The following is a 22,031-nucleotide window of genomic DNA, read 5'->3' on the forward strand; positions in this document are numbered from 1 at the left end:
TCCTGACCCGTCACTCTTATCTGCATCACATGAATAACTGAAATGAGTATAAAACTCAGCGAGTGGAACTCTTACATAACAATATCATACTCTGTAAAACATGACTTTGAAATCATTAAATACCATCAACTCTTAAAACATAGCATAACATGGTATAGAAAAATCATAACAATGGTATTTCTCGTTGCTCTGGTTTGGATTGATATCTAAATTGTAACTCTGTTTTTGTACATATATCCCATCGATATAAATCGATACTCTGTTGGGATATAAGCCTATGGTCGTTGATCAACTAATTGCATGCAATCTCTGACTATCTATTTATCAATCCAATAAAACATTTGAACTCTCTCTTGGACATTAAAACAAACACTTTGGATACTCTTTTCTTTTGCATTCCCTTTTATACAATTGAGGCATATAAAAGCCTCTACTATACAACAAAGTGTATACATACATAACATGAATCAACTGAAAGGGAATAGCATGTTAAAACTCTTGAAATACAATACATATACTTTCATGTGAGCACAAAGAATGAATTCCACTTACAACCCTTGAAGCACTTGATATTCTAAACTTTGATGAAGATCCTACAAAAATAAACCAAGTGTTGAACCATCAACATCTTCAATAATCAAGTGACTATGCCATAAAACTCATAAAACCAACACAATCACACATGCCAATTCCCTCAACACCAAAATCCAACAATAACTAAAGCACAAGCTTACCTTAGCTCCTTGAACCCAAAAATACTTTTGTTCTCACTTCAATAATCCAACAAGAGGCTTGAATCAAAGGGACTAAAAGAAGAAAAGCAAGAACCCTAGCTTCCTTGGAGAGAAGAATCGAGAAGGGTGGAGAGGAAATGAGAAAAGAATGAGCCAACCCTTGTATTTAAGCACTTAAAATCCGAAAACGCGACTTTTCCACTGTACAGGGCGCTGGGGCGGTCGAGTTTTACCGCCCTAGCGCGGACCATGCTGCCAAAAACCCAAAATTTCAGATCCAGGGGCGCTGGGGCGGTCGAACTTTACCGCCCTAGTGCGGCACCTTCTGTCTCGACGCTCACTCTGCGCACAGCTTCCTCAAAGATCGCTTCCGAAACGCCTCTTCCCTTCATAATTTGGAAAAGTGGTAAACTGGAAATTGTAGCTCTATGTCTTGGCTTGCATCTCCAATTGGCCTCATGTCATTTGAAGGTCTGAGTAAAAAGTTATGCTCAATCTCCCAACATGTGTCACTGGAGGAACAACGAAACACACGACACACTTCGGGACACTTTTGGCTTACCTTCCACAACGATTTGAACAAAACTCAAAATAAGAAAGTTATAGCCTTATGTCTTATCTTTCTAATGGAAGTAGCCTCACCTCATTTGGATCAATATACAATTTATAATGAATTAAACCGCAACGACGCTACAACACAACTACGCATCAACTATGAACAACAATACTATAACTCATAAATCACCATTCTTAACATCAGAACTATACTTAAACTTAACCAAATAGTCCATAAACATACGAAATCTCAATCGTACCGTTCACCAGGCTTGGATATTACAATCACTGTCGCGACCAACATAAGAGGCGTGTTCGCTCCTTTGCGCGCCATCCAGCCACGATCAGCTCACTACTCGTTGTGCCATCAATGATCGCGAGCCACCCATGCTCTGTACCAATAGCACCGGCAAGCCCATCCATCAGCTTTCTTTGCGACTTCTCATTTGGTTCTGTCGTCGCTGATGGGCTGCTTCTTAGTTTCGCTTGCTTTAGCAACATCGAATGTAAAATCTCATTCTCAGGGTTGTGTCTGGGGAATCCATGTAGAGCGGGGAAGAAATGCTCATACAAATGGCCAAACTTAAATTCAGAATATGTCCTCAAAAGGAATTAATTACATCTCTATTCTATTTCTCATAAGTTCCATTGAGATTGTCATTTCCTTTCTGAAAACTTTATAGATAAGATGATGTTTTCTGTTTCTTAAGCTAAGATTTTCTAAGAACTTTTCTACCTGTCCTACAGAGAATCCTTGATATTTCTGTTGGCTATGATTTTCTATCATGAACTTTTGGACCATGTTATGGGATATTGTTGTCTGACTAAAGAAATCAGACAAATCTTCATGTGTTTTGTGTCGAAACACTTCGTCTTCAGTCAGATTCTTATTATGTTCCATTAGATTCTTCTTGAATCAAGACTTCTTCTTCATATATACTTTCATCTGAGACAATATCCTCAAACTAGTATACTTGAACAAGATCTTGATAATAAATCGTTTCTTCAATATCCGGGGTCCGATCGAAGCATTTTATTCCCCTTTTTTCATTTTATGAACAGTTGGTCGAGATGTCACTCATTGCTCCACATGTCAAGTAATTACAATCTTCAAAATTTTTATTAGCTCGGGTATGAGCTCTTCTGAAAGTTTATCTGTTTTTGAAATCTAGTACATCAAAGTTAAACATAACCCCATAAAGATGTATATGTTCTAAAACAGATTTTTCATAGAGTGTTTGATGCAAGAGAATTTGACTTCTCCTTGACATGGTTCACGCTGGGTGTGCTTATCCACTAACTTGAAAATATGTTTGGGTAATTCTCATATTTGTATTATGAGATGTCACATTTTTCCTTGGTTGTTAATGAGAAGATGACCAGGTTATTGCGAGTGGTTTACCTCCAGTTGTGTTCATCTTTAGATCTACGACCTTGAAATTTGTAAAAGATTATGCAAGGTCTTGGAGATCATCTAGACCTATCCTTTCTGAAATTTTCATCAGTTTAATTTCCTCTCTGTAACATTTTTAATTAGATTGATCATTTTTTCTTCGTCGGTTAAAGGTTTTGTCATCACCTTGGTTGTCCTTCTTTGATGTAATAAGGGTATAGTACCAAAAGATGATGGTAACCTACATATCAACATCATTTTACTAGAACTTGTTTATTGTTCTAGAGTTTGGATTCTTGTTTAAATAAATTTTAGTGTTACAAGAATTTCTTCATGTTTTCAAAGACTTTTTTTCACTTTTTGTGGTACATAATACAACATACTTCTATAATTCTGTACCGTCTTTTGGATTTATCTAAGATCTTCGGAGATATTAGATGAATCCGGTAATATTTCCAGGAACTTATTAAAATGAATCATAAATTTACTTTTGGATCCGGATACCTTGCTCATGATATTTAACATTAGTTAGATTTTCTATTTCAAATATTCCCAAGTATTGGAATAATTCGTGCAAATAATTAATATCGAGCCTGTGTTAAGATCCGTATTAGTTGAGAAAATTATTCTCATCAAACATTTAATTACACTGCAATAATAATTTTGTATGTTTGAAATAATTTTACATCGACTCTTATACAATTTACGGTCCAAATAAATCAATCAATTAAACTCAACAAACATAAAGGTATTTTTGTTATTTTTATTGCTTTAAGGAGTTTAAACAAAAAAATTTTGAATATAGAGGGTTAAAAAATTTATGTTTTGATTTGAAGATTTATTTTTAATTTATATATATAAAAAATCATTAAATTTAAATACTGAATTGAAGACATATCACTAGGATATGACAATGAGGCGAGACGGGGCGGATCGGATCTATGTCCCCTAATTTCATCCCTACACTCATACCCGCCATGATCCAGTTTTTTCTTGTTCGGGGAATCCTCGAACCCGAAACCGATTGGATCAAATCTTCATCCTAGCTCCCATCTCCGTTTCAAAAATATTAATGAAAGAAGATAGGAGGTCTCCGAACCAAAACTTATTATTATCTATTATTAATTATTATTATTAATAATAACTAATTAATAAAAAATATTATTATATTATCAATAGTAATAATATTATTATTTTTATTATTAATATTAATTTCGAGACGAAATCGAGATCACTCGAAACAGTTCAACTGTTTCGAGGATATTAAATTTCCCGAACCCAGACCCAAAACTGAAAAAATAAAGAATCTCCGTGTCTGTTTCGGAGAATTGGCAAACCAACACACCACGCCATTGTTAGAATAAACACCGGCTCAACATTGATATTCGCAGTTGGACAGAAGATGAGCTGTTGAAACTCATCTCTGCAAATGGACATTCTATTTGCTCAAATCCAAGCTGATATTCGCTCCAACGACGCCCTTCGCCAATCCGGTGCTTTACTCCAAGCGCTCCAACAATCAGCCGCTGGTCGCGACATCTCCGTTATTGCCAAATCCGCCGTCGAAGAGATTGTCGCCTCCCCCGCCTCCGCTGTCTCCAAGAAACTCGCCTTCGACCTTATCCGTTCTACGCGCCTCACTCCAGATTTATGGGAAATTGTTTGTACCGGTATTCGCAACGATCTCGATTTCCCCGATCCCGATGTTACAGCTGCCGCCGTCTCAATTCTCTCCGCCATTCCTTCCTACCGCCTTGGAAAGCTTATAACTGATTGTAACAAAGAGATCTCCTCTTGCTTTGATTCTCCCAGTGATAATCTCCGTTTCTCCATCACCGAAACCTTAGGCTGCATCCTCGCACGTGACGATCTCGTGACCTTGTGCGAGAACAATGTTAACTTACTCGATCGTGTCTCCAGTTGGTGGAACCGAGTCGCGCAGAACATGCTTGACAAAGCTGACTCTGTTTCCAAGGTCGCGTTTGAATCTGTTGGCAAGCTATTTCAGGAATTTGACTCAAAGAGAATGAGTAGACTTGCTGGAGATAAGCTAGTTGATACTGAAAAGTCCGTTGCAATTAGATCGAATTGGATTTCATCCATGGTTCATTTTGTGTGGAAGAAGAGGAATTCGTTGATGTCTCGATCTTTGATTCTTCCCGTCGAGAGTTTTCGAGCTACTGTCTATCCATTGGTTTATGCAGTGAAGGCAGTGGCTTCGGGAACAATCGAGGTGATCAGGAAGCTTTCGAGGTCATCAAAGAGTGAGAATGACAGTACGGCGTCCACCGTTGGAAATGCAGAGAGGTTTGTGGGAGTATCAGATGTGGTGTCACATTTGGCTCCTTTTTTGGCGTCTTCATTGGATCCTGCATTGATATTTGAAGTTGGCATCAATATGTTGTACTTGGCTGATATTCCTGGAGGGAAGCCGGAGTGGGCTTCTGCATCCATAATTGCAATTCTGACTCTTTGGGACAGGCAGGAGTACTCTTCTGCTCGCGAGAGCATTGTTAGAGCTGTTGTTACAAATTTGCATCTTCTTGATCTTAGCATGCAGGTTCGTGTGCTTGTCTTAGCCCATCAGTTCTTTATTCTATCTTTTTTAGCTTTATCTGGCTACTGATTAGTTTGTTCATCTGTATAAATTATCAAAACTAATAATGGATGTGATAAAAATTCCTTATGATGGCTGATGTCTGATATGCTTGACAAGTAACAAGGTCCAACTATTTGATTGAGCAAACACCCTCTCTAGCAGAACTTCTTTTCAAACTCGAATATCATTGATTTAGGCAACTTATATTAAGCTTTTCATATACGTTTCATGTTCTATGCAGTCTCAGTATTCTCTTGCATGCTAGATTCATTGTAATAGATGAAGTAAATGGTTCCCTATCTTATATGAGTGATCTCTATACCTTTGATTCTATCTCAATTAGAATTCTGGCCGTGACTGACAATTGCTGTTGCATCATTATTTTGAGTTTAGGTTTCATTGTTTAAAAAGCTGCTACTTATGGTTAGAAACTTGAGAGCTGAATCAGACCGTATGCATGCTTTAGCATGCATCTGTAGAACTGCTCTCTGTGTTGACCTTTTCGCAAAAGAAAGCGTTCGCCGAGGTCAAAAACCTCTAGCAGGAACGGATATAGCATCACTTTTTGAAGATGCAAGAATAAAGGATGACCTCAACAGTGTAGCTAGTAAGAGCTTGTTTAGAGAAGAACTGGTTTCCATGCTGGTAGAGAGTTGCTTCCAGTTATCTTTGCCATTGCCTGAACAAAAGCATTCACGTATGGAGAGTAGAGTGATTGGAGCCTTAGCTTATGGAACTGGTTATGGTGCATTAAATTGGACTGAACCAGCTTTGGAAGTGGTGGAAGTGTGTAGGCCATGTGTTAAATGGGATTGTGATGGTCGAACATATGCTGTTGATTGCTATCTTAAATTGCTTGTAAGACTTTGCCATATTTATGATACCAGAGGTGGTGTCAAAAGAGTCAAAGATGGGGCATCTCAGGATCAGATACTGAATGAAACACGCTTGCAAAATTTGCAGCGGGAACTTGTTAGAGATCTCCGAGAGGTTTGTAATGCTTTGTGAATTACGTTATTTCTAACTCCTTGGTTTTTAGGGAATAATTGTAGAGTTTGGAGCTTATGCTGATCTTGAGTTTAAAAGTATCCTAACAAAATTTTACAATACATTGTTCATGTCTTTTACCAACTACAAAGTTAAATATTTGAAAAAACATTTACATTTCCACAGTTTTAAAAATCTCAAGAGTGGCATTTGTAAAATATCCGTATTCATGACTTAAATAGTTTCAGTTCAAGGTTTAATATCAGTTAACATGGACTGAATAATTTATGCTTCTCTAGTACTGTTCGATGCAGATTGAGTCAATAGAGAACAGAGTTTATGTTTGCATTTGATAATTGTTGTCGAGTATGTTGTCGCATAATTGTATTAAACTTTTCAGGTTAACACCCCTCAAATCTGTGCTCGTCTTCTCTGGGCTATTTCTGAGCACATTGATTTGGAGGGATTGGACCCTCTACTTGCTGATGACCCTGAGGACCCATTAAACATTATCATATCAAATTGCCACAAGGTCCTATTCAACATAGACTCATCTGCAAGCTCGACAAATCGGCTTCAAGATGTTCAAGCAGTTCTGCTATGCGCACAACGTTTGGGATCCCGTAATGCTAGGGCTGGGCAGTTGCTGACTAAAGAGCTTGAAGAGTTTAGGAGCAATCCCTCAGCTGATTCAGTCAATAAGCATCAATGCCGTTTAATACTCCAGCGAATTAAATATGTTTCAAGTCACCCGGATGACAAGTGAGCGTTTTATCTTATGTTGATTGATTGATATGTCTAAAATAGTTTATACTCTGCCTTTTCAAAAGTGCATTTTGTACTTGTCATGTGCGTGGTGTAACAGTCCTCATGCATGCGAGTCAAATCTTTTCTTCCTTTATCTTTTTTTCAGTTAGTTGGGGTTTAATTGTATTGATTTTTTTCCTTCCTGATATACTACTGTATGAGTTTAAATGGAACCTAGACTAAATGTAAACAAGTTTCATATGTACTAGCTGGTCATGACACACACAATGTATGTGTTCCATAGAAAAATGGAGAATGAAGTATTTTTTTAAAAAAAATAAAATGAAAGTTATCAATTTTGAAATTAAAATGGTAGGAAAGAAGATATGATGTAAAAATAAAATGTGGAATATGAAATTGGGTGGATAAAATGTAATTTTGAAATTATAAAAAACTTCAACAACAGACCAAAAGTTAGATACTCTATGGGGTTTAACATTAATTAGTAGTATTGGTAATGTTAAAGTATTGAAAATCTGAACTGTTGCCCGTTTGTTCTGGAGTTTGTGGCTTCTACTTTAGTGTGATCACTTGCTTTGGTTGCCCTGATTTTTCTTTTAATTTTTCAGGTGGACAGGGGTAAGTGAAACCCGTGGAGACTATCCATTTAGCCACCACAAGCTAACTGTCCAGTTCTATGTTGCTTCCACTGCTCAGGACCGTAAATTAGAGGGTTTGATTCATAAGGCTATTTTAGAATTATGGAGACCAGATCCCAATGAATTAGCTCAATTGTTGGCAAAAGGGATCGACTCAAGTATGACTAAGGTACCTCCAAGCGCATACACTTTGTCAGGTAGTAGTGATCCTTGCTATGTTGAAGGATATCACTTGACAGATCCAAATGATGGAAGGATTACTCTTCACTTGAAGGTTAGACTACCCATTGTTAGCAACTTCTGATGATTCTCTAATTAGGTTTGCTTCTCAATGTACGTTTTGGATTTTATCTAGTGAAATAATTGTTTTCCTTTGCATAATACATCAAATGACCTGGACAATTGGCGTTGAACTTTCTAATCATATAAACCGCCTTCCAAATATCCTTATTTTGTTAACTATTTAATGATTTAGTGTATGCTGTTTCTTCTGGTATCAATGTACTTTTCAATTGCACCTCTTTATGACGTTTGCATCCATTTAGTATGCAGAAATTGAGTTCTTAACACAGATAGCTCTATCTTTTGTATTTCAGACTAACTGTTCTTGAAGTTCACTCTATATTGTACATTTCGCACTGCATTGGATTCGACTAGATCTTATTCAGTTAATAATGCAAGTAATTGCAGGTTTTGAATCTCACAGAGATAGAATTAAATCGGGTGGATATTCGAGTTGGCCTTTCTGGTGGATTATACTTCATGGATGGAGCTCCACAAGCTGTGCGACAATTGCGTGATCTTAATTCACAGGTTAAGTTAGATTATCCTGCTTCATTGTTGCATCATGTGCATTTTACCTTTTCTATTTGAATATTTCCAGGCCCATACTATCGTATTTTATGATTTTAATGTCTTATTTACGAGCACAATTTATGAGGATGGCAAGGTTCTTCCTTGAACGTGTGCTGAACATTGTGAGGCTCGCGGATCCTGTCCAATATTATCGTGTAAGATGATATATTTTATTTAATTACAACAGAAAAACATTTTAAATTTCATTTTACTTGGGCCTAAAACGACAAGTATATATGGCAAACAATCTGAGGAGAAATAAGTTCTCTTATTTTTCCTATCTTAAAGTCATGAATTAGTACACTTTATATTGATCAAGGGAATAAAATCAAATCCCAATAAATTTGGGAAATATCCTATCATACCAATAAAATAGGATCCTAGTTTAAAATTAAGTCTATCAAATCCTAACTACTCGACACTCCCCCTAAAGTTGGTGCGAAAATATCTATCACCCCCAAGTTTCTCACTTGTTCTTCAAAGGTTTGTTTGGATAAGCACTTAGTTAGGATATCTGCAACTTGTAATAGGCTAGGAACAAATGGAATAACTCCGTCTTCAAGTTTCTCTTTTATGAAATGCTTAGTTCTCTCATGAAGAACTAGATTGTGAATAATGCTAATGACTGCTTTGTTTGTCACAGTACAGCTTGATGGGAAACTTTATAATCATTTTTAGATCCTCCATGACTCGTTGAAGCCACAATGCTTCACATACTCTTTGTGCCATTGTTCTGAATTCTGCCTCTGCACTACTTCTTGCAACCACTCCTTGGTTTTTGCTTCTCCATGTTACCAAGTTGCCCACACACAAATGTGCAATAACCAGAGGTTGATCTTCGATCAACAACTGATCTTGTCCAATCAGTATCTATATATATTTCAACTTCTCGTTTCTCAGTTTTATCAAAGAGCAATCCCTTCCCTGGAGTTCCCTTTAGATATCTCAGAATTCGATATACAGCTTCAAGGTGTTCTACACACGGCCACTGATAAATTGGGTCACCATACTTACTGCGAAGGCAATGTCCTGGCGTGTGTGAGACAGATAAATTAATCTCCCGACCAATGTTTGATATCTTCCTGTATCCACCGCAGCGTCATTATTGATATCTCATAGCTTCTTGTTGGAATCTATAGGAGTATCTGATGGTTTGCATCCACTCATCCTTGTGTCCTTCAGGATATCGAGAATATATTTTCTTTGGGACACCGTGATTCCCTTTCTTGACCTTGCTACCTCCATTCCAAGGAAATACTTCAACTGCCCCAGGTCTTTCATTTCAATCTCTCTTGCCAAGCTCTTCTTTAACCTGTTTGTCTCTTCTATGTCATCACATGTCAATGTTATATCATCAACATAGACAATTAACACTGAAGTCTTTCCACTATTGGACTTTTTTGTCAAGAGAGTATGATCAGATTGTCCTTGACAGTAGCCTTGGCTTCTCACAAACTTTGTAAACCTTTCAAACCATGCTCTGAGAGATTGTTTCAGTCCATAAAGTATTTTTTTAGCATGCACACCTTTGGTCTAAGCTGATCAGTAAATCCAGGTGGTGGTTCCATGTAAACTATCTTCTAGATCACCATATAGAAAAGCGTTCTTCACATCTAGCTGATTTAGTGGCCAATCAAGATTAGTAGCAACAGAGAGAATAACTCGGACTGTATTGAGTTTGCCCACTGGAGAGAGTTTTTGTATAGTCAACTCCATATGTTTGGGTGAAGCCTTTGGCAACCAACCATGCTTTATACTGTTCCAGAGATCCATCAGAATTGTATTTTGGGGAAAATACCCACTTACACCCTATAACAGATTTCTCACTTGGTGTACCAGTCTTCTCCCTATTAGAGTTTTTCCAAAGCTCTCATCTCCTCATAAATCTCCTCTCTCCATTCAGGGATCTTTAGAGCTTCATGTACACTATTATGAATACTAATGACATTTAACTGAGAGACAAACAAACAATAGAAGGATGACAATTTTTTATTAGGGACAAAGTTTGAAATTTGGTGTGTTTTGTGCATGATCGAGTATCTTTTTCTTTGGGCAATGGGAAGATAAATGTTGTTTTCAAGAGTGGCGGGGCATCATTCTGAGTTTCAGGATCAGGCCCACGGGTCTCCCTTTTTCTTTGCACCATTGTTCCTTGTATAAACCAACCATTTGAACTATTTCTCACCTGTCTCCACAGTTATGTTGGATTGATTAAAATTTGAAATTTCATAGTTTGTAAGTTCTATATTAAAATCAGACTCGGTTAAGTGGTCATCTTCACTATCTCTGGACTCTCTCCGAAGATGAGGAGTGTAGAAGGCAGCGAATGTTACATCCATGGAGATAAAAAAATTTTTGGTAACAGGGTCAAAACACTTGTACCCCCGTTTGTTTGCAGGATAACCAACAAAGATACACTTCCGTGCCTTTGGGTCCAGTTTCAAAATACCAGGATCAAAGTTATGAACAAATGCTAGACTACCAAATATTTTCAGAGGGATTTTAGTCAAAAGACGCATATCGGGAAGTTTTTATGAAAAATATTCATGGGGGATTGAAAATTCAAGATCCTGGATGGTAGTCTATTTATCAAATAGGTGGCTGTTAAAATTGCTTCTCCCCAAAGATACTCAGGCACTTTTGTTTCAAAACTGATTGCTCGAGCAACTTCAAAGAGATGTCTGTTTTTCCGTTCAGCCACACCATTTTGTTGAGGTGTATAGGGACAAGAGCTTTGGTGAATGATCCCTTGCTCTTGAAAAAACTTTCCAATTATATTGTTAAAGTATTCCCCCCATTATCACTTCGAAAAATTTTGATCCTAGTGTGAAATTGAGTCTGAATCATTTGGAAATTTTTTGAAATGTGACTCATGCATCAGACTTCTCTTTCAAAAAGAAAACCCAAGTCATACGTGAATGATCATCAATGAAAGACACAAAAACCACCGTTTATCAGTAATTGTTTTTACTTTGCATGGCCCCCAAACATCACTGTGAATCATTGTAAATGGTTTGGACCTTTTATAAGGTTGAGGCGAAAAAGTGGACCGATGATGTTTGGCTAACTCACAATATTCATAATGCAAAGTAGAAGTATTTTTATTGATAAACAACTTGGGAAACAATCTTTTCAAATAAATAAAGTTCGGATGACCTAACCGACTATGCAATAATAAGATATCATCGACACTCGAGTAGAAAATAGAGTTGAGAAACTTGTCTGGATCACGTCTGCCAAGTAAGGATTTGGCAGTAAGAGAGTAAAGACCACCATCCTGTCTAGCATTGCCAATTGTCGTCCCCGAGGCCAAATCCTTAAATTCACAATGAGAAGCCAAAAATATGACTCGACACTTAAGATCAGCAGTGAGTTTGCTGATTGACACAAGATTATACGATAGGGGGAACGTGTAACATATTTGTAAGAGTCGAGGAAGGTGAAATAACAAAAGTTCCTTTCCCGGCAACAGATGCAACGGAGCCATTAGCAATTTTAATTTTTTGGTTTCCTGCACACGGTATATATGAGGAGAACAAGGTCATATGATATGTGGCTCCCGAACGAATTTGCAATATTTGCACAAGGATAAAAATCTGTCTGGGCCAAGTAACACGAGGGCTTGGATTTATCAAGTCGATAATCAAACAATTGGAATAGTTGCTCTAACTGATCCTTTGTAAAGGGGAGGGAATCTGAGGAGGATGAGGGCATTCCAAAATCTTCACCATCTGCTTGAAGGGCTCAACCACCAGGATTCGATTTGTTGTTGCCAACTTTTTTCTTAAGACGGGTTGGTTTCCCATGTATTCTCCAGCATGTTTCTATAGTGTGCCATGGCTTTTTGCACATCTCACAAAATGGTCTACCTTCAGAACCCGTCTCTCTACTCACAAGGGCCGAAACTTCAGACTCTATGGTGGGTTCAGAGTGTTTCAGCATCACTTGGCGTCGAGTTTCTTCACGCCAGACCTCGGAAAACACCTCCCGAACACTGGGCAGAGGTTTTCGCCCAAGTACACGACCTTGAACCTCATACAGATCCTTATTTAATACCGCAAGAAAGACAAACATCCTGTTCGGTCCAGTTTTGCACTGTATCGAGTGCAGTCCTTGCCACTCTCTCACTCATCTACATCGAGGAGGTCCAATTCCTGCCATAGAACTATCGACTTGTTATAATAAGTTGTGACATCTTTGTTGCTTTGTTGCATCTGCCATACACGAGTATTTAGCTCGTACAGTTGAGAGTAATTTTCAGAATCGGAGTAAATTTCTCGGACGGCTTCCCAAACTTCCCGAGCCATGGGTAAGAACATGAATGGTTTGTCAATTGCTGGCTCTATAGAATTGATCAACCATGCTGTGACTAATGAATTTCGGGACGCCACTACTTGTATCTCGGGTCAGTGGAACACGGGAGTTTCACTTCGCCGTTCACAGACCTTAGATTGCCTTTTCCATCAATAACCAGCCGGACTGATTGTGCCCACTCCGAGTAATTCTTCCCATTCAATTTGTGAATCATTATTTGAAGGGAAGAATCTTGGGGAATGACATGCGATTGGGTTCTACCACTGTCACTGCTTGAACCGTCACCTTCACTACTGGAATCATCGCCGACGATGGCTGCTTTAAAATTCATGGTCAATCCCAACCTATTACTCTGATACCATATAGAATAATACAACAGACAATTTGATGAGAAAAAAATTCTCTTATTTTTCCTCTAAAGTCATGGATTAGTATATAGATCAAGGGAATAAAATCAAATCCCAATAAATCTGGAAAATATCCTATCATAACAATAACATAGGATCCTAGTTTAAAATTAAGTCTATCAAATCCTAACTACTCGACAGCGTGTATAGTATTGAAAATATTTTAACTTTAACCACACCAAGGTATTTTTCAAGCGATATATTGAACTAGGAAGACAACAAGGATTTGAAAACAATGGGGATTTGAATGATTCAGCATGAAAATGCAATGCATGTTTTGGGATGTAACATTAGACATAAGCTGCAGGATATCAAGCCTGTGAATGATAAAATATTGTGCTCGAACCTAAGCGAACAGGGTACGAGGAGTGGCTGCATTAGCATAGTTCACTCCACCAGTATACTGTCGTGTTCTAGATGCCTAACGAACCAGGATTAAGGTTCACCGTGCCTTATCGACCAATAACTACATCACAAGCCAGTCATAGCTCTGTATAATCCTCAAACTCCGCCTCAATCAAAGAATATTTATGACATGGCTAACAAGGAACATTGCCCAACATGTGCAATTTAGTCATGTATTAGTATAACAAATTAACAATAAAAAGATGCGTGCTATCAGACTACACTTTCTTCAATGCACCGTAGACAAATGTGATGCCATGGTGATCCATGTACACACGCAGGAGCACAAAAACATATTATGTTGCCTAGTTATAACGTACCTTAATCTGTCATACAATGGCTGAGTGATGTGAAACTATTAAAATGTGATCAATCACTCTAAACAATCACCATCCTCTAGACTCTAGAGTAATCAAAGTAAAAAATATGCTTTATGAAACACTGAATTCTGGTATCTTACGAAACAATAAATGAATCAAAACAAGGGATTGCTAAGTCACGTGAAACCAAATAACTCAAATACCGTTATCAAAATTATACCTTATGTCATTTTAAAGGTTGTAATACTTAATTCAAGAGCTTTAGGACCTATATCTGCCATATTCAACTTGAACAATCAAGTAACCAAGTGAGACAGACATCATTAAGAAGTTCTTGACGTGAAAAACATGGTTTGCAGTAGGTTGTTGGAGTGATGGAGGTTTCGAGGCTTGGCTTTGAAGAAAAGTATGGAGTGAGATGCTTCAGTTCTAGTTTTGGTCTACTGGGTTAATATGACCGGAGAACAAGATAAGCACTCGTATGTGTTTGTGTAGAATACTTATTATATCTATCAGAAGCATTAGTAAGGCCGTTTGCGAAAGTTTACTGTTTAATTTGACCATGGATTTGCGCTAGGTCTGTGCACGGGTCCGTTTATAGTCAAATTCAATAATTTATCATTCATTAACCCGGAGTCATAGTAACTATGTCCACGGGTCTATGTGGACTCTAGAAGCTATTGTCCTACGTGTGGACATACCACAAATTCTAAATGGATCTGTTATGACTAACTATTCAAATCAATATTATTTTTGTGGTTGGGTCCATGGTGTTTCATAGAATTTAAATTTTCTTTTGTTCGAACATATCGATGAAGAGACTTATAATGATTTTAAAATGCAATGATCCTAAGGCATTACAAAAATGCTCCACCACATGGGACCAAAATATGAAATTTTCTATAACTTTTTTTTTTATAGGAAACATTAATTTATTAAATATAAAGTAAAAAGGTTTACATCAGTGCACTAGAAGTTCACTGTCCTAATTAAGCGTAATTAAGAAGGAAAATTTCATTGATACACATAATCCCATTGTCTTAATAAATCAAAAACCGAAACGTTCTTGAAGTCTTTGTGATTTCCAATCCACATGGCAACGTTAATCCTTATCTTCTCCCAACATTTGTCAATATTTGTCTCTTTTTCTTCGAAGATTCTTTGGTTTCTCTCCAACCAAACCGTCCAACAAATGCATTGAACCACAACTTGCCAAAATATTCTTCCTCTCTTACCCGTTGACTGACCCAAGTCCATGCAGAATACTTCCTTTGATGATTTGGGCATCACCCAACTCAACCGCATCTCTTGCAAAGCTTTAACCCACAGTGAGAACGTGAATGAACAGTGGATGAGAAGATGATCTTGAGTCTCTAAATTTTTTCTGCACAAAACACACCAAGATGGAGACAAAGCGATCCCGGGGCATCTTTTTTGAATCATCTCCGATGAAGGTAATTTACCCAGAGAAGCTGACCAAGAGAAGAATTGAATCTTGGTCGGAACAGGAATTTTCCAGATAGATTTGAAAAGATCGAATTTTGGATGTAGATTATCAGGGAAGAAAGACTCATAGAATGAACTGACTGAAAATAAACCCGAGGAATCCCCGGTCCACGAAACAAAATCGTCAACCCCCTCTACTAATCTCACTGGTTCTAGGACTTCTAATAACCCTATCAACTCATCAATCTCCTCATCACTCACCCCTCTTCTGAAATGAAAATCCCACGAATGGTTACAAGTTCCATGTTCAAATTTAGCGAAGAATGAAATAGGCAAGTTTTGAAAAGCAGACAACCGAAACAAGGCTGGAAAACTAAGTTTGAATGAACTAGACCCCACCCATATATCCTCCCAGAATCTTACATTGTTCCCTCTTCTCACCTTGACTAAGGTATTATTCTTAAAATTTGGATATATCCGGGAAATAAACTTCCAAGGGCATCTAAACGTTACATTTCTAGCCAATCCCGCATCCCACCCATTTTCTTGTAACCCATATTTACTAGTGATAATTCTTTTCCATAATGTCCCTTCTTCTTGGAAAAACCTCCACCACCATTTCCCAAGCAATGCATTATTTTTGAATCTTATTTTTGAAATGCCCAATCCTCCTCTTTCCTTCGGTTTGCAAACCCGATGCCATGCTGCCAAATGTATATGTTTATCTCCGTCCGCTCCATCCCATAAGAAGTTCCTAGATATCTTGTCCATCGATTCCTCAACACTTTTTGGGACTTTGAATAATGACAAGTAATAAATCGGGATGGAATTGAGGACCGAAAGAATCAAAGTCAACCTTCCCCCCTTGGACAAAAATGCCTTCTTCCATGTAGCCATTTTTCTGGACATCTTAACAACCAGTGGTTGCCAGAATGTTGCTTGCAATGGGTTGCCTCCCAATGGGACACCCAAGTATGGGATAGGCCATGATTCTTTGCCGCATCGCAATTGTCTTGCTAACCTTTCAACCTGTTCATTGTCACGGTTGATCCCAACAATGCACTCTTTTCCCAATTAATTTTCAAACCCGACATGTCACAAAAAGAGGTCACCACTTGTACCATGAATCTAATGTGGTCTTTTTCCTTTGCGAAAAATAGTGTGTCGTCCGCGAATTGAATATGAGATATGTCAATCAATTCTCTACCTACCTCTATCCCCTTTACTAAGTTCGTTTCCTTAGCTCTGTCTATCAATCTTCCCAACACGTCAACGACCAAATTGAATAGGAAAGGAGACAAAGGATCTCCTTGACGTAGGCCTTTGAAAGCCTTGAATTTTCCTCTCGGCCTACCATTGATCATTACTGAAAATGAAACGTTTGAAACACATCCTTTTATCCAAGATCGCCACTTAGTTCCAAACCCCTTTTTCATTAAGACAAAGTCCAAAAATTCCCAGCACACATTATCATAGGCCTTCTCAAAATCTACTTTAAGAACCCATCCTTTTTTCTTCTTGATCCTCGCCTCTTCTATCGTCTCATTCGCTATTAAAGCACAATCAAGAATCTGTCTGCCCGCGACAAATGCATTTTGTGATTCTGAAATTGTCGAAGCCATCACCAATTTCAACCTTTCTGTCAAGACTTTCGATATAATCTTGTACAGACTTGTTATTAAACTGATCTGTCTGAAATCCCTTACTTTGTACGAGTCAACTTTCTTCCTAATCAAGCAAATGTAAGTCTCATTGGTGATACCGTTTATGATTCCATTTTGATAAAATTCTTCAAAAACAGACATGACATCTGTTTTGACTATTTCCCAACTTTCTTGGAAAAATCCCATGGTAAAACCGTCAGGTCCAGGGCTCTTCCCTGCATCACATTTAAAGACTGCCTCCTTCACCTCATCTTCTGAAAATTTTTTTTCTAGCATTTGATTCATTTCATCTTCGATTGGACTCCAATTCACACCTTCAATACCCCAACATCTAGCAGCCGGCTCGCTATACAGTCCCTTGTAGAAATCAGAAATTATTGAAACAATCTCATCCTCAGAATTTGTAATCGAACCATCGTTTCTTTCAAGTTTGTCAATGGTTGCCTTACTCTTACGATGATTAAGAATTGAGTGAAAAAATTTTGACTTTTGATCGCCTTCTCTGATCCATTTGATCTTGCATTTTTGATAGTTAATTTGATTCAATCGTCTTAACATCTCCTCTATCATTAATTTCGCTTCTTTTCTCTCAAAAAGTAAACCTGCTGAGCCCATCCCCTCACCCTCCAGCTTGTCAATTCTGCTGATTTTGTTAGTTAATTCTGCCACTTTCATTTCCATATTTCCAAAAACCTCTTCATTCCATTTCTTGATGTTGCCCTTAATCGACTTTAATTTCATCATCAGTCTGTAACCCGCCCAACCTTGTGAATTTGAGTAATTCCACCACACTTTAGTCAACTCTTTAAATCTCGAATCCTCTAGCCAAACTCTATAACTTGATGATGTGTGTTGTTAAAAAAATATAAATACATAGTGATGTTGCGCCAAATCACATAATTAGATGATTAATTCAAGTAATCAGCAACATTGAACAATTATCATCAAGTTGAGAGTATCATTAAAGCTAATTAATTTAACAGCAATCACTTCAAAGGGTCCAGTGAAAACAAAACAACTCTCATGAGTATGTTTTGACGGTGGATAGACAAAAATGCTGTCTTAGAACATAGAAATTTCTTCAAAAAAAATATTGAACTCTTCTGCACAAAAATCTGTGGTGCAGCATGTTTATAAGAAACAGGTAAGACCATAATTTCATCACTGCACGGAATTTCTTACATTTACAGCATTTGGCATTCCCGATATTTTCCTCGAAGGTGTAGCTCTACATATAGTTTTTGGTAGGTGCTTTATTTGCTGGTATTATCGTGGCGTGTTTCAACATATTTAGAGTATCAAGGTGCCAACATATGAGCTCACACAGTGTTTCAGACTTTATAATGCGCACTGTTCGTTTTGCATACTAGATCTTAAGTTTTTCCTCAGTTGTCATTACATTTTTTTATCCTGACATTGCTGTTGAATTGCACTAAAAATTGTTCAAATTTTTTGATCCTGACATTGCTGCTGAATTGCCTAAAAAATTGTTCAAATTCTAAATTGCTCTCGTTTTTTTGTTAGTTGTGTGGTATCTTATTCTCTTTTTACCTACTGCATTTCTTTAGGAACCAGTAATCTGCAGCGTCACTGTTGGTGTGTCCCATTTTGAGCGTTGTGCCCTTTGGGTCCAAGTCCTGTATTATCCATTCTATGGTAGTGGTGCTCCCACAGATTATGAAGGGGACTATGCTGAAGAAGATTCACAAATTACGAGACAAAAGAAAAGTCTCAGACCTGAAATAGGAGAGCCAGTTATTTTGAGATGTCAGCCATACAAAATTCCGATTACTGAACTTCTTTTACCACACAAAATTTCACCTGTTGAGTACTTCCGAATGTGGCCTAGTTTGCCTGCTATACTGGAATGTACTGGTACGTATACATATGAAGGAAGTGGGTTTAAGGCAACTGCGGCGCAGCAGTATGGGGAATCTCCATTTCTCAATGGCTTGAAATCTTTGTCTTCCAAGCCTTTCCACAAAGTTTGTTCTCACATTATCCGGACAGTTGCTGGTTTTCAGGTCTGTTTAACTTTCACGACTCCACTACTGTGCTGATACCACTCATTTAGATGGATCTTCTTCATATGCCTTAGATGTTTAATTTTTTCAAGTACTTTCTCCGCCACTGAGGTCTCTTCACATACTTTTTGATTTTTATATAGTTCTTGCACAATTTTTGCGCAAGGATGCAAAATTAAGTTCATAAATTTTTTATAAGCCCTTCTGCTACGCCCGGACGTCTATATACGGGCATGTGCAAACATATATACTTATTGGGTTATTGGGTAAATGAGAGAATAGTTCTTATATATATGTTACATAGGAATTAGCTTGTAAAAAATTGATGAAGGTTTTGTATCATGGACATGCTTTAATCTTCTAATTTTTATCTCTATCCTTAAGCTTTATAGACAACTAGTAAAAGATGCATACGCGTTGCATATGTTATTATTATTTTTAATTTGATCAAATAATACTAAACAATTAACACGAAATTATTTTTAATTTAGAAGAGTTGTTCGATTTAAAAGAAAATTTTTGTTTAGATTTTTTTCTATGTAAAATATGGAGTGACTTGAAGATGTTTTTAGTAGGGTAAGAAGGTTAATTATGAAATTAAATATTTTGGTGTCCTCTAAGGTAGTTACTCTAAGGACCTCACACTTAATAATATAGTATATATTACAATGTCTCCCCGAGCCTTTTTTGGTTTGCGTTTCAACTTTCAAGCAACCAACCTCTCTTGTACAATTTTTGGGTCTTAAACAGCTTTGCTATGCCGCTAAAACATGGTATGGAGGTTTTGTGGGCTTGATGATTTTCGGTGCCAGTGAAGTGAGTAGAAACGTCGACCTTGGAGACGAGACTACGACCATGATATGCAAATTCGTTGTTCGAGCTTCAGATGCATCTATCACAAAGGAGATTGGTTCAGATCTACAGGGATGGATGGATGACCTCACTAATGGTAGTGTTGAATACATTCCCGAAGATGAAGTCAAATCAGCTGTTGCTGAGAGGCTAAGGATCTCAATGGAACGGATAGCTCTGCTAAGAGCAGCACGACCCCGTCCAAAGTCTCCCAAATCTGATGGTGATGAAGAAGAGAAGGAAGAGGATCAAGACGACGAGAAAAGGAAAAATACAGAGAAAAAAGAAAATGAGGGGGAAGACGGTGAAGCAAAGGGGCCTTCCACATTGTTTGAATTAACTGCTGAGGAAGTTGAACATCGTGCTCTTCAAGCCGCTGTTCTACAGGAGTGGCATATGCTGTGTAAAGACAAAGGTATTAAGGCGAAGTAGCTTTTTTTGCCGGTTTAGTAAATTATGCATTCCCATCAGCTTTTGTTGTACTTCTGTTTCATATTAGTTCAATATTTTTCATTTCATCTTTCTCTGTGTATCATGGTATCTTGTAGCAGTTGAGTTGCTTATAGGTTTCTATGTGAGTACACTCTTTCTCGAACTCAACAAATTGAGCTTGAAAAAAAAGTACAGTGAGAGTGAAAGTGTGAAACACGTTCTATAGTGGCTTGTATCTTCGTTCATTTCTCGACATTGACTCGGGAATATGCTCAGAATTTTATTATTATTATTATTGTGTAGCTTTGCTCTCAAGAAAGTGTAGTTTGCTATATGTTCTATAGTCAAGCCTTTTTATACAGATTGAAATTGAACACAAATATTAGTGTGCTAGTGCAAATATAACTTCAACACAATCAAGCTGCATTTCATAGATCACATTGAAATATTTACGGTAGTGCAGGTAAACTTCTTGGACATTATCAAATAATGAGATCAAGTTTCCTGGTCAGTCAATTTTCTTTTGTAATTATTATATTATTTTAGTTATCTATATTTATCGAAATTTCTTTTATATTAAATATCATTACACTAGTCCTTCCAAATAGGGATGTAAACAAACCAAACCGTTCGCGAGCTATTCGGAGCTCGGCTCGATAAAAAGCTTGTTTGAGTTCGTTTGTTAATCATATCAAACCAAGCTCAAGCTCGACTTTGAGCTCGACAATTTAATCAAACCAAGCTCAAGCTTAAGCGTATTTGGCTCGTGAGCTCGCAAACATGTTCGTTAATAGGCACGCGAGCTCGAACTCGGCTCGTTTAGGTGGCTCGTAAGCTCGAGCTTGACTCATTTGTTGAGTTGACAAATAAAAATATTAGTACTAATAAAAGTTAAACTTTTATGTCTAATATAAAATTAGTTCATAGATATATTTAATTTTAACAAGCTCGAATCAAGCTCAAATTCGAGCTCAATTGTATGTTTTACGAGTCAGGCTTGTTAAATATGATAAACGAGCTATTAATAAACCAAGCTCGAGCCCGGCTTGATTAACATGATAAACGATCTTTTAACGAGTCGAATTCGAGCTTTTCACAAGCTTAGTAATTTCAAGACAAGTCGAATTTTAGCCTGACGATAAAAGCTCGAATAAAGCTCGAGCTTGAGCTCGAGCTCTATCAATCTTAAACGAGCCAAACTCAAGCCAGATGATAAAAGCTCGAATCAAGCTCGAGCTTGAGCTTGAGCTTGAGCTTGAATTAATCTTAAACGAGCCAAGCTCAAGCCTGATACTGTTCGGCTTGGTTTGGATCAATTACATCCCTACTTCCAAACAACATTATTTATATATTATTTTTTTTAGAAAAAACTCCTAACATAAACTTGCTTATCTGTTAATCGAAAGGTTGAAAAAATATTTTTATGACGGGACCTTCTGGCGAACGATATTTTTTAGAATCATAGGAACATGTTGAACGATAATTTGTTTTATTGGAAGATGATGATATCAAAATTTTACCACGAGTTCGGTCTGGAAAACGGATCCTCAAATCTTCACAACTGAACGGGTCGGGTCAGGCTCCTAAATTCTGCACATACGAGAATAGGGTTAGGGGGCGATGGAGAGTTTTACAGCG

General features: G+C 37.5%; 1 protein-coding gene and 1 long non-coding RNA gene across 2 annotated transcripts; both read left to right on the forward strand.

The window, feature by feature from the left end:
• The first annotated feature begins 3,951 nt into the window (after positions 1-3,951).
• LOC140838128 (protein TPLATE) lies at positions 3,952-20,685 on the forward strand. The gene is made up of 7 exons (XM_073204207.1): positions 3,952-5,242; positions 5,675-6,271; positions 6,669-7,030; positions 7,645-7,948; positions 8,365-8,487; positions 18,654-19,109; positions 19,860-20,685. Exons 1-7 carry the CDS (start codon positions 4,112-4,114, stop codon positions 20,391-20,393), a joined length of 3,507 nt encoding a protein of 1,168 aa, XP_073060308.1. The 5' UTR covers positions 3,952-4,111; the 3' UTR covers positions 20,394-20,685.
• On the forward strand, positions 8,691-12,845 carry LOC140838129 (uncharacterized). Its single transcript, XR_012119540.1, has 2 exons — positions 8,691-10,799; positions 10,846-12,845. It is a non-coding gene; the product is annotated as an uncharacterized lncRNA (long non-coding RNA).
• Positions 20,686-22,031: the final 1,346 nt, after the last annotated feature.

Source organism: Primulina eburnea, chromosome 8 (genome assembly GCF_022965805.1).
Source record: "Primulina eburnea isolate SZY01 chromosome 8, ASM2296580v1, whole genome shotgun sequence".
NCBI lineage: Eukaryota > Viridiplantae > Streptophyta > Magnoliopsida > Lamiales > Gesneriaceae > Primulina > Primulina eburnea.